Source organism: Acanthopagrus latus, chromosome 22 (assembly GCF_904848185.1).
Source record: "Acanthopagrus latus isolate v.2019 chromosome 22, fAcaLat1.1, whole genome shotgun sequence".
NCBI lineage: Eukaryota > Metazoa > Chordata > Actinopteri > Spariformes > Sparidae > Acanthopagrus > Acanthopagrus latus.
The window spans coordinates 18,777,765-18,791,029 of NC_051060.1; the positions used below are offsets into that span (position 1 = coordinate 18,777,765).

The 13,265-nt window shown below is 44.3% G+C and overlaps 1 protein-coding gene across 4 annotated transcripts in view; it reads right to left on the reverse strand.

Annotated features, from left to right (window-relative positions):
* Nucleotides 1-13,265, reverse strand: part of si:ch73-21k16.1 (phosphatidate phosphatase LPIN1) — a 22,673-nt gene continuing 9,408 nt past the window's right edge. For 3 of the 4 annotated variants that reach the window (XM_037086047.1, XM_037086044.1, XM_037086046.1), the window contains 19 exons: nucleotides 11,132-11,335; nucleotides 10,634-10,729; nucleotides 8,507-8,799; nucleotides 7,078-7,194; nucleotides 6,878-7,001; nucleotides 6,417-6,762; nucleotides 5,995-6,088; nucleotides 5,284-5,468; nucleotides 5,087-5,180; nucleotides 4,788-4,857; nucleotides 4,101-4,193; nucleotides 3,968-4,017; nucleotides 3,721-3,859; nucleotides 3,469-3,617; nucleotides 3,023-3,109; nucleotides 2,764-2,916; nucleotides 2,531-2,645; nucleotides 2,269-2,372; nucleotides 1-1,867 (listed from right to left, as the gene is read on the reverse strand). In XM_037086047.1, coding sequence (XP_036941942.1) covers nucleotides 1,702-1,867; nucleotides 2,269-2,372; nucleotides 2,531-2,645; nucleotides 2,764-2,916; nucleotides 3,023-3,109; nucleotides 3,469-3,617; nucleotides 3,721-3,859; nucleotides 3,968-4,017; nucleotides 4,101-4,193; nucleotides 4,788-4,857; nucleotides 5,087-5,180; nucleotides 5,284-5,468; nucleotides 5,995-6,088; nucleotides 6,417-6,762; nucleotides 6,878-7,001; nucleotides 7,078-7,194; nucleotides 8,507-8,799; nucleotides 10,634-10,729; nucleotides 11,132-11,323 — 2,667 coding nt within the window. In that variant the 5' untranslated portion in view covers nucleotides 11,324-11,335 and the 3' untranslated portion in view covers nucleotides 1-1,701. The remainder of the gene's footprint in view (nucleotides 1,868-2,268; nucleotides 2,373-2,530; nucleotides 2,646-2,763; nucleotides 2,917-3,022; nucleotides 3,110-3,468; nucleotides 3,618-3,720; nucleotides 3,860-3,967; nucleotides 4,018-4,100; nucleotides 4,194-4,787; nucleotides 4,858-5,086; nucleotides 5,181-5,283; nucleotides 5,469-5,994; nucleotides 6,089-6,416; nucleotides 6,763-6,877; nucleotides 7,002-7,077; nucleotides 7,195-8,506; nucleotides 8,800-10,633; nucleotides 10,730-11,131; nucleotides 11,336-13,265) is intronic. The other variant, XM_037086045.1, reaches the window with a different exon arrangement.

Here is a 13,265-nt window from a genome sequence, read left to right on the forward strand (position 1 = left end):
CACTGATGTACCAAGGCATGTTTATTGAGTTCGATTACACTGATTCAAACAGTGAACTCATCAAAAAAAAAGAAGGAGTGGAGGGAGTAAAAGAAACCAGTGATTCATACATGTATGTTTCACAGTTAAGGCAAAGATCACACACACTTTCAGGCTTTTTTTTTTTTTTAAAAGCTCTTTCATGGAAAGAATAATAACAGTGTCAAAGCATCATGTACACACACACACACACACACACACACACGTCCTCTTCCATAAACATATTCACGCTACCCTCATTTATGATACTGTTCAGGTCATCATGACTCCTGCTCATTTATGACCTCATGCTATCTGTGGGATTATAGGACACACAGATACCTTTACAAGTGTCGGCTACTAAGAAACAGGTCAAACATATCGTCCTCTGAAGCTGCAGGCAGTCTGGTAAGGATTTTTTAAGGGAATGGCAGACATGCTACAATAAAAGGAGAAAAAAACAAAAACAAAGGGTATATGTTGAGCTACGTTTATCAGTCAGCATCTAATCAGATGAATAAATAAAACACACTTAATGGCACTTATGGAAACAAGCAGAGGTCTGAGGGAGGGAGCAGCCATATACATTCACTGTGTTACTGTGTGAATAAGTTAAAGGACGTCCCGTGAAGTTGGACACAGAAATGACATTCGGATCACAACATGTACACACTGTGCAATTTCAATAGAAAAATAAAACATGATTCTCACAGATTTTTTAAACGATATGACCATTTTAAAAACGTTGTGCTTTCTGTTCTCGCGTCAGCGACCAATAAATACTCAGTTGTCGGGATCTCTCGTCCTCTACGCAGTTTAACATCAAGCTACGCGGACGATCACTCACTCATCGAGCGCTCTGCTGTCTAACTAATACTGGCTTCAAACAGAGTAATAGATTACACACACAGTAAAAGTGAAGCTGCACGCCTACATCTGCGTCTCCATGTGGGCGGAGGGTACCTAACAGTCTTTGATTGAAAAAAGTTCAGCGTAAGAAAATACATTTCTACATGGAGTTTTTTTGTTTTGAAGTAACTTGCTCGCTGATTTTCTTTCTGCACAGTGCGGCCGCGTTCTTTGTGATTGTGAACAGATGCCGTATGGACAATTAAAGGTGCACTACGTAGTTTTGGGGAAGACATTTTAGGATCTTTATTGACTTCTTTATTTCTTTGAGCCCAGCTTCAAACAGTGTTCTGGGGAGCATATTTTCCCCTGAGAACAGCTTGTTTATCCAGATATGCAAAATAATATTTCCAAGTTTGTATTATGACCTCATTAATATTATAATTATCTTCTCCAAAACTACGTAGCACCCCTTTAAACACAGTTTGCAACAGTCTGAATAAATAGACTAGAAAGTCTAGCTACTGAAAAAAAACGTCAACACTCACTCAAATATCATATATGTGCTAAGCTGCCTGAATAAATAACTACAGTTTCTCATATACATACAACTAGTCAGAAGGCTTCGGACGCCATCTTTTCATAAAAGTGCTCTATACATCCATCTTGTGCGTTTAAAGAGTTTCACTCTCCGCTGTCCATTAAAGGAGCCACGTCCTCTACAAAAGTCTACAGATTCACATCCTGCACATGTAGCCATCTGAATGCTACATGTCAAGCACGCCATCAGTCCGTCATGCCGGTCAGTCGCTGCACTCAGCAGGCCACAGGTAGTCAGCTGGCCGTTTGTGGAGGTGTGTTTCCGTGGTGCTCCACACGGGGGAGCTGCTGCCTCCAGTATGTGAAGTGGCTGTAGGTGTCCGAGCAGGGGAAGTCCGAGGAGGAGGCTCGCGCCTTCAGGGGGAACACGTGGTCCACCACCTCGCCCAGACGGACGTAACTGGAGAGAGGAGAGGAGGAGAGGACAACATCAGTATCGGCTGATATTCACCTCATTGACTCAGCAATTAAGAAGACATCCTCCAATTAACGGAGGTGTTTATCTGACGTGTCGGCTACTGCCTCGTGACATCCCTGACTTCAGCTTGTAAGGCTTTGTTAGTTCTTATCTTAAAGCTTGTTTCATAAACGTGTATGCTGCATGTGTGCTCTGTAATGATTTTAAAGTAGCTCAATTATTTCTTTGTGTGCTCAACAACAACAGCAAAACAAACTACACCAAAAAAACCCATCAGTATCTGCATCAGCTATGGCTACATTTTTATTTTAACCATTGATGTTGGGCCCAGAATGATTTCTTGTCGAGTATTCATGATCATGTAAACTGGGTGCAGGACTCACGATGAGATGTTGGTCTTGGCGTGCTCCTGCACCAGCTCTCCTTTAGGATTCACTGTGAAGATCCTGTTCAGAGGCACCCCGACTTCTTTATAGGAGAACACATCCTGCAAAATGTACATACGAGTGTTAGAAATGTTTTGCATCTGAGTCAAACTTTGTATTCACGCAAGCATTTAACTTTCAACCAAATAAAAAAATCATTTGTTTGTTAAATGCACAGACTTAAATACCATCGACTGTACAGTTTATAACGTGTGCGTACCGTTGGTCTGTTTCCAAACGCTGCGTAGAACGGTTGCTGGTTGGGGTAGAAGAGGTTCTTGATATCATTGAGACACTCCACCTTGAATTTCTCTGGCTTCTTCTCGATCACCTCCCTGTCGCCCACAAACAAACACGCCACAGAGACAACAATGATAAGGCAACAACTCTTTTCTTACATACTGTTATATTACTCTAGTTTGCTCATTGCCTATGCTTGTGAGAAAGAGATACCTGTGCAGAGCTGAAAAGAGGCTGCTCGGGCTGAGCAGGACGGGGCCCATGGGGAGCATGGTGCCCCTCTCGTTGACCCAGTGGAGGTAACCTCGGGTCATGTCAGCCATGCCGATAGCTCGAGCTGAACAGTACAGGAACTTGTAGCCATTTCTGACAGAAAGAGAGAATAAGCCAACGTATTAATAATCAATGAGTTTTGCTTGTAAAGGATTTTCAAGTGATTTGTGCCTTTTTGAATTAATAAACAAACGCTTACTGGCTGACTTTGTGGTAGAGCTGCGCAATACCCTGGTGGGTCCAGTCTTTCCCCAGTGTCGGGAGGATGTGACCCAACGTGTCGGACCTGGAATGACATTCAGACGTCTGAGTTCAGGCTTTTTCTTTATGGTTAAAAAATGTACATCTTTGACAGACAGAAGACGTGGAAAAGGGAGTTTGAAAGATGCAGTAATGAGAAGGTAAAGGCCGCCCGTTCACTCTGACATTTAGTTAAAATGTTAATTCTTGCAGGAAGCTGTGTATTTAATCTAATCGGCCTCAAAATCAACAATGAATGAATGTGACAAATGAAAGCACTGTAAAAAGATGATTTCAGACAACTCTGACATTTTGGGTCCATATTTTATCCATTTTCACTCCAAACTCAGTTCAACTATGTCCTCAAGGAAGATGTACAAGTACATATTCACATGTATGATATACCTGGTGATGGTGCCATCTATGTCCGAGATAATGATCTTGTCGTCCCAGTTCCAGAGGTAGATGGTGCCCTGACAGCGGCAGGTTCCCTGGTACTGAGTGGTCACGCTGAACACAGCATCGTTGGGACCGTCCTGCAGCTGCAGCGACAGCTGTGCGAGACAGCGAAAGAGAGTGAGAATTAATATATGAGGGTGTAAAACGACCAGGATTAACAACTTCAAAATGACAGCGTCTGGAAAACAAACTCCTCACCAGCTGCTCTGATGTCAGTCGGAGTGTTTTCTTATACGACACGCCTCCTGGTGCGAGCCCATGCTCTGACTGGATGCTGTTGGAGCCCTGATTGGATGCTCTGTGGTCTTCGTCACTAGAGGAGGACTCTTCTTTATGTCTACCATCGGACAAATTAATAAAGGATATCAGTAAAATGTCAGTCAGAGGTTTAGCGCCCCTGCTAAATTGAAGGGATATTTTCTGGACATGTTTTGAGGTTCCTCACCTGTTTGCCTGCTCAGCAGAGCCACAGGCCCCACGCTCAGAGACCGAATCCTGCAAGAGGAAAGAAAACTGAGTACTTAACAACTGACATTTAAAGCAATAATCCCAATCTTTAGGTCTGCAGGTGAAATTACCGATTTGGAGTTGCTGTTTCTGCCTCGCCAGGAGAACCACCACCTCCCTCCTTTCTTGGGCATCTTCTCCTTCATGATGTTCTCCACGGCGGCCTGGAGCGGAGCACACACAGCACCAAAACAAACGGAAAAAAAAAACACACTTAAAAAACTGAAGCCAAACCAGGCCGTAAATCAACAAACAGTAACACGGAAACAACAGCGTGTCTGAGGTTGGGATGAGGGAAAAATGGGAGGATTCAAGCGTTTGACTGAGGCCAAGAGGGAGAAAGTAAAGTCGGGAAAGTAAAAACAGGAAGAGCAATGATTGCCTCGACGCACAGAGCTGTAGCCAAGCACGCCGGTCAGACAACAGAGGAGAAACTCGAAGGCTGAGTGAATATAACTGAGGCAAGAAAACTAACGAATGGATGGAGTGATGAAATAAGGGGGAGGGGAACAGAAAGGAAGACAAAGTTTAACTTGTGCGATTAAAACAGAGGTTCCAATAAGAGAACATTTAGATTGCAAGTTTATAGTTTGCAAAATTATGCATCATAATGAATGTAAGGAGGGGAAGAAGTATAAGGGGTTCAGGGATGCAAACACATACAATGCAGTACCATATTCTGCCAAAAGGGGGAGCAGTATTCATGTAACACAGCCAGCCCACAGTTTCAGTGTCTGCTCCGAGAATCAATTTCTCACCTTTGGCAGCGGTTTCTGAAAAGCTTGCATAGCCAGCATGAGCGGAGCCGCAGTGCTCCAGTTATAGTACCTGAGGGAGAAAACAACATATGTTTTTATCAGCGCCGTAATTGTCACAGAAAAAGAAAAAAAAAACAAAAAACACTGTCAGCTGAATGTCTATGAGCCCAAACAATCCTGTGTAAACTGCAGTTTTTGCTGCTGCAGTAAATCAATACAGCATGCAGCAGATTATAAACTGCTGCTCCGCTATATTTAGACACAAACGTGATCTTTCTCCAGGAAGTGGAGCGTCTTACTTGGAGCCAATTTTCACCACCAAGTTGGGGTCGTCGATGATGGAGGGGTTGTCTGCGAACTGCTGGTAGGAGATGATCTTCTCGTGGAACTGCTCTGTAATCACACACACACACACACACACACTTCATGTTCAATCTCCCTTTTTCTTACAGCTGACCACAACAGTGTTTGTGCAGTGTCAGAGTGAGAAACTCACCTTTCGTGATCTCCCTGTTGTCTGTGAGTCCTCCACACAGTGAGATTGTGATAGAGGGCAAGTCGGACATGGGGTCGCAGTAGCTGTCCACCCCGCTGTCCCCACCAGAGCTGACCGACTGTGGGGACAGGCTGGTGCTGTGGAGGCCCGGGTCCGACATGCTCCTCACTGCTGCTCCACCATCGCTACAGTGACGAGGAGTTATATTACTGTTAAGCTGAGCCATTTCAATGTGTTAAAGGTCCAGTGTGGAGGACTTAGTTGCCTCTTGTTTCCTGATTTTAGGTTGCCAACTTTGCACCTGGTCAGGAACTACAGATGGGAACTGGCCTCTTGGCTGTTTCTGGCATATTTTCAGTAATGTGCATCAATATGGTCTATCCCTGAGAAATTTACTGGATTAAAAAATGTATAAATACATTTAAGGTTACGGATTCCAACCAACTGAACACCCCTTGACTCACTCTCCTTCACAGTGCCTGCTATAAATGGAAAAAGACATTTGAGAGGCCTTCGTCAGAGCCAGTGTTTGTTTTTTTCATGACTGTAGACACACGGAGAACCTGCTCACATCTCATTCTAAGGTGATGAAAACACAAAGATCCTTATGTTTGGGCAACTGCACCGTAATGAAACCATATCTATAAATAAGATCCCCCTAAAACATATGCAGTAAGTCTTTAATTGAATATAAATTGTGACTCCTCGTACCTCTTGGGGAAGTAAAGGGCAGCCACTTCAGGTTCAAGGTCCGTAATGTCATCCAGGTAAACTCCATCAGAGCCAAGATGGCGGCTTCTCTTGTCTGTAACAAGCAACAACAACACCATTTAAACAAACAGCTTCACCTCTCGAGTTTAAACAAATACTGCTTTGTTCTCTTAATAAAATGCAAGAAATGATATTTGGTTTGTGGTGAACCTCAAAAATGTTGTGCAACAGTGGAGCACTGGGTTTGGTTATCATGAGTAACCGTCAGTATATTTAGAAAGATTTTCCATATTTCATTTCTTGGTGATTTTAACACCACAAACCAAATACCTTTGTACCGTGTCCAGCAGTTCAGCAAACTATTTAAAACCTCAGTAAATCAAATAAAGACAGTGTTACTGTATTGTTGAGTGACTTATCACCTTTTCTCTTGGATGGAGAGTCCGTCTTGCCCTGCTGACGAGGCATCGTCTCCTCCATGTCGCACATCATTGGAGCTGCCGCGCCTCCAGCCGCCATGACCTGCGTCTCCGAGGTAACGGTCTGCGACTCCACCCTCATGGATTCCGTCTCCATCCCAACTGTGACGACCTTCTGCTTGGTGGTCTCCTCCGTCATGAGCAGTCTGAGCGGTGATCTCTCAGGGCGGGCTCGGCACTGTTCCGAGGACGTCTCGTGAGTTATTACGCGAAAGTGCGTGCTTTCAGTCACAGGGATGGACACTGGGCAAACTGGTGGAGGGTTGGGTTTCTCTTGGAGGAAGGATGGCTAGAAAAGAAGGGAAAAGTAGGAAATACAGTGAGAAAGAAATCATAAAGTACTATTTATATATAGTATATGGAGTCTGTCTGTGTTATGTTTGCACAGGGGAGGTTTTGGTTACCGTGGCAGCCTGTGGCAGCTCTCCCCACGCCCAGAGCATGGCCGGATTCTGACTTTCTGCATCTGATGGCTTAGTCATCAGCTCAGAGTCACTCTTGGGAGAGGTCGGACGTGAGTTTCCAGGGCTGGGAGAGGAAAAGGAGATTAAAAAAATAAAAGATCTGTTTCTTCTGGATAATAACATGCACGTCATCATCTTACATGTGGATGACGCACCTCTGAATGGGGCTCCACTCTCCATCTGAGCGGGTATAGATGCCGGTCTGTTTGAAAGAGCTGCTGGTTGACTCGTCTCTTAAGACGTCTCGAGATGAAGTCCTGAAACACATAAACATTTTAATGAATTATTGTATCTTTAATTTGCTGTTTGTAAGAACTGCCCACCCGTTGAATTCAGAATCTAATAGTGGGCAGCATATCAACAGGGTAGCTGCTAACTGCTGCTAACTGTAGCGGCTGCTAACTAGTAAACTCGGTTAGCTGTGCAACTAGTGGTTGTATTAGCTCGACTCTGCCCAGACTTGGAGCTCGGTGCACCAGGCAGCATTGGTGTTGTTTACCATGGGATCCCCTCTTGATGTACTGACTAGGGGCTAACTGGTTAGCATGCTAACTTCAGTAGATTAAAACTGTTTATTTCTTCACTTTGTGTTGATAATTTTAGGTCGTTTTGAACAAAAAAGAAAACTTCATCAATTATGTAAAAACCTTGCATATTGCACCTTTAATGTTATGTTATTGTTACTGTCCTTCCACTCAAACACTTTCCAAAATGTCTTTCAACGCCAACATGAATCGTGCCTCAACCTGTCGCATTCCACCTGCACTTGTAACATAACATGTCCTGCAGCTACAATGTTGTCACACTGTTTAATTGTTGACCACTGGTGCAAATTATTATTCTCGATAGCTTAAACTGAACAACGCTTGGGTCAGGAATGCATGATAACGGTTTGTTTACATCGACAAGCACCTTGTTTACCATCAGCTGATGGCTGTACTCACTGAACACGAATGAAACAACTGTCCTGGTGTTGTTTTACAGTAGATTTGAGCCAAAACTTTGCTGTAATGTATCCCCCACTCACATGCAGAGATGAAAATAAATCTGTCATGTTGTCTTTTTTACAACGGCAGCTGTATTCATTCACGATGAGTGGAATTCAACACACAGGTATTCTATAGCTGCATGCCTGACCTGCTGCTGGTCTGTTTCTTATCTCATGCTGCACACCAGAGGCCAAGTTACATGTTGACGGTTTTCTCCTGTGCGCACATGCACTCTGTAACAACAACCACAGAGAAGAAGTTATTTCCTCTTTTCACACGCAAAGCTTCTTCTTTTTCCGTCCAGCTACAAATCACCCAGCTAAAGTGGTGTTTTCCATGTGGTTCTGAGTTCGTGCCACAGCTGGAGACCTCTCCTTCACTTCTGTTTAATCTTGCCAGTTCCACTACAGCTGCTCTCACAGCTCATTTAAGTGATGTATTATACTTTTTATCTCCCTGCCTCGCTGTCCACCCTCCTCCCTCCTCCCTCACGTGTACCGCTTCTCCTCTTTTCTTGCAGCTCACATGCATCTCATTATTATTCCACCGCCTCTTCCCTCTTTCTGTTCGACCTCCTTACCTGCTGCTCTCCCTCTCTGTGCCTTCGTCCGAGCTGATGTCTATGGTGAACATGTCGTCATCTTCCGAGTAGTCCCCGCTCTCCTCCCTCCTCACGCTGTCCGCCCGAGCCTTCCTCCTCCTCTTCCTCCTCTTCTTCATCATCCCGCTGCCATTCTCTCCCGCGCTCGCCGCTGAGCCCAGGGTCTGTATGGAGGGCCCCGCGGAGCTCTTCTTCCCCATCAGGGAGGAGCTCATCAGGAGGGCCCCGTCCGACATGATCGGAGAGGTGGCCAGGTAGGACGGAACCACTTCCTGTTGTGGGGGGAAGTGAAACAATGAACAAATCGTCTGATGTTCTTTCTGTTTGAATTTATGTGAAATCGCGTGACTTATGTTAAAGGAGAGAGGTAGTTTCTCCAGTGTGTGTTTAAGTCACACATTACTTGTGTAGCACTTTCTAAAACTAGGGCTTAAAGTGCATCACAGTTGAAAGAAAATGTTGAGAAATAAGAAGAAATCAAAGCAAGGAAGTCGCAATAAAGATTTAAGATTAATCAGAAATCCATCCAGAAGAGTTTTGAGGTATTGTATCCAAACAGGAACACTACAGTCTTGCAATAAACAACTGTTAGATTTCAAGCAAATCTGCATTCTAAAGGAGCACTATGCAATTCTTTAAAGGGCCTTTAAACAAACAAAAGAGACGTGTTTGTGTGTAAACATTAGATCAAAACAGGCTCCCATTTTCAGTTCCGTTAGGATGAGAACAAAAACAGTGTGACACATCAAGAATGAAGGACCCTATCTACAAAATTGTTTTAAAAGTTACGTAGTGCCCTTTTAATGTATAAGTTGTGACCTATTTCTAAAATTCTGATTGAATCTCCCTGCAAAACAAAGACTGATTTGTGCTGCAGCATGTATAAAATCTGACTCTGCTGTTGGTGCTTTGCACAATTTTTGGTCTGAGGCAACTGTATTCAATCGCTGCCATACTCTCCACAGCCTCGTCTCCTGCAAGGAGACTCTTTGCCAGCAAAATGAAAACAGAAATCCGAAAACAATCCAAAACAGAATCTTTTCTTCAGTTCTGTGAAAAGAGGCCGTTTTCACCTCCTTCTAGGAAAGGAAAAGGCTTTCCAGGAGGGTCTCCTGCTGCCCACACAAGGGAGCATTAAATGTGTCTGTGCATGTGCATGTGTCTGTGCATGTGCACGTGTGTGCGCAGACATGTGGAAAAAAAAGAGCGAGCTGGAGGAAAAACTGGAGCAGCCTATAATCATATGATTTGTGGTCGGACAATGCTCCCTCACGTTTTGCTTCCCTGTGCCAAGAAAAAAACCGTTCAGAGACACAATCCTCCTCCCCTCCGCGCTCGTCCAGAGCTGGGAATCTGACACCACTCTGGGGAGAATAAATCACCCACTTCCCTTGCTGGGGCCGGCCCCTGGGCCTCTGTAGTTCGCCGCTTGTTTACGTCTTTTAGCTTCACGGGTCCTCATGTGCATACGATCGTGAAGAAACATTTAGAAACATGCCCCTTAGCTCTTCCAGCTGTAAACACTGGAAAACCAAAAAAAAAACACTCAATGTTTCCAAGAACTCTGGAAAACTTTTTTCTTAGTTTTCCATGAATTCTGAATGTTTCCTGAATGGTCGTTCTTCACAAAAGGATGACCAGTTTTAGAAAGGGGATAGACGGATATTTCGTTTAATCTATGAAGTATATTTCTTTGCAGGAAAGCTCCCCTCCTGGTTTGTCTGCAGTTATTAGGCAACAGCACCTAATGTAGGTCACAGAGCCTGAGTTTGTAAATGCTGCATTGAGAACTCACTGATGAACAGAGGAATGCTTTTCAGCAAAAAGGGAAAGGAAGAAATTCCTGGCAGCTGTGCCAACTCTGCACACAGCGTGACCTTGTTCAAACTACTACGACAGCGTGTGAGGAGGAAGATGGTTGGGTTGGTGCTTCTCGATTGTAAACATGGGTGTGTCTGGGTTCCAGTGTATCAGGGGGTGGATAATGATGTGTGTTTTCGTTTGAATCCTGTTTTCCCTTGAATCGGCGTGCGCCATTTAATGAAACGGTCGGTATTACACAATAGTCTTGAGCAATTTACAGAGCCATTTAAAGGTCGAGCATACCTGATCATTTTCTGTTTCCTGCACAAAGAATGCTTCTCCATTGTCCCCAAGTTTCATGTGTAGATCCACTGGTTCTCCGTTGATCTCCATATCCACCTGGAGGAGAGGAGAAAGGGGTAAAAGAGGAGGGGAAATGGGGGGGATCGTTGGTAACAAGAGGGTAAACAAGCCTCACTTCTCAATCCTGTTTCCCTTAAAGGTGCAATATGTAAGAATTTGCAACCCCTTGAATTCATACTCCAAACACATTGCTGGCGCATCACTAAAATAACTACTAATTGTTACTTAGCCAGCGCAGCTAGCCATGCAGCTAGCGACCTGGACTGGGAGCTACAAGTGGTATTAGAAGGACAGGCACGGGCTAGATGGTTAGCATGCTAATTTCTGTAGATATCTCTGCAACACAATATATCAGCTACATGTCTTTTGAAATGTTGAAAACTCTTAGCTATTGCACATTCGACTTCAAAGGCGGTTCCATATTTTTGGCCTCCTCACCACTTTCTCTCTGGAACGCAGGACGCCCATCTTGCCGAAGCGGACGTGGAAAGGCGAGCACTGCAGCGATCCATCGGGCTGCCTCACTACGATGACGTCAATGCAGCCGGAGAGGGTGGCGGGGTTGAGGCCTCGGTAGAGCTCCTTGACCTGGACGAACACCTGGCCTGCCAACTGGCCCACGTAGTTCATGGTCTGGCGGGTCTGTTGGAGGGCACAATGAAGGAGACTGACTTAACTATTAAGCATTTATAAACTGCCTCCATACCGAAAGGTCTAAATTTGCTGCTTAAACCACCAAGTCCTGATCACTAAGCTCCAGAACACTGGATGTACCCATGCCTCAAACTCAGTCACCCTTCAAACGCGAGGGTGTTTATGAAACGGCATCTGCTGTGCCATTCTTCAGCCTGTCAATCAAACCGCTGCTGGCGTGCAACCCTTCTTCATGAGGAATGGGGTGAAGTTATTCTAATCCTCTCTGATCTGAAGTCAGGTTTTGAGCTGCCCTGTTCCTTGTACGGCTAAAGAACGAGGACACGGGGCCTGGTTACTGTTCAGTACTCTTATAAATTGTCCCAGGACAGTCTGTGGCCTACATACTGTAGAAAGAACCTGTTGCAGCTCCGACCTTCCCACACTGTTCCTGATAAGTCCGGAAATCCTATCTGACTGTTTTCTATTCAGCAACCCCCAGACAACAAGGGGTCAAAGGACAAACTATGTCTGTATGCATGAGGTGAAGCTGATGTCAGAACCCTCCATGGTGTTTACTGGCTGAGGTTAACCGAGGCTTAACTGCAACAGGAGACCTGGGCGATGTATTCACAATGCGAGGACTGTGAATGTCAAAAATGCAAATGTCTTTTGAAGTTAACAGACGCGATTACGTAGGCACTACACTATAACTGAATGAACGCATTAGTCTGAGTATGTGGATCATTCATATTTGCATCCAACAACAGCTGCAGACCTCAGAATTACACTCCAGTATCACCTCTGCCAAGGTGGTTATAATTTCGAGAGTGTTCGTTCGTTGACTGGTTGGTTTGTGAGCAGGATTTAATAAAAACTACAGAACAGATTTCAACTAAACTTGGATGGAAGATGGGTCAAAGCCCAGAATAGAGCTCATTAACCTTTAGTGTGGATCAGGATAAAGGGCCAAATCCAAGAGTTCTTTCTTTGTTTAACAATGGGAGAACGGGGGTTTGTCAACATTTCAGTTAATTTCTCAGGGAATGGCGAACAGATCTTGATGAAAAACAAATCAGGCTTATCTAAGTGGCTGGTATCTATGAGTGAGTACAAAAGGAGACTGTGGGTCCTTGGTGTTTTATCATACTTTGTGCACCCATTTCAGTTTTTCACAAACAGTTCAGTCCTCAGTGGTCTGTTGGTTTCTGATTAACAAAACTGAAACCTATGTATTCAGATGAGCCCTTTTAGCAGTAGATAGAGCTCTTCAAGAGCTTTATATTTAAATTATTTACGCCCAAAATGTCACGTACACTACTCTGATTCTCCTCCCCCGATTTAGCCATGTTGCTTTGTTTGTAATTATGGCTCATACGTGACTTCCTGTTCATTATTTTCTAAGACAAGCAAAGTTTACCGCCCAAAAGCATTCACAGTGAACATTCAGAAACAACTGAAATGTATGGATGGATTTGGTCTATTCTGTCCTGCTGTATGTTTAAGCTCCTGCCTCTGTCTTGTATCCTTTCAATCTATCACATTTTCTCCATTGGTTTTGACATCTCAGCTTGAAAATAAGATATGCTAAACAACTTTTTTTCTGTCAGTGGATTCTGGAATAAGGATCATTGTCAGCATGAGATGAGGTAAAGAAGGTGAGTAGTCAGAATCTATCCAACCTTATCTCTGCTGATGCCACACAATGACTAGGTTATTCAGATTTCTAGGATGCAGGCACAAATGGCAACACATGACGGATCCCATTTGCTTCAAGACACCTCGGAGTACGCAGCTGTCTGATAACAGGAAGAAGGGGGTCTGACCTTGGCTCATTTGGCAGTGGGCCCCCCAAAAATGATGGCAGCAACAGTGAAGACATGTTTGGAACAATGCCAAGCATATTCCCCTCTCCCAGCACGTGAGCAGGAGGAGAGGC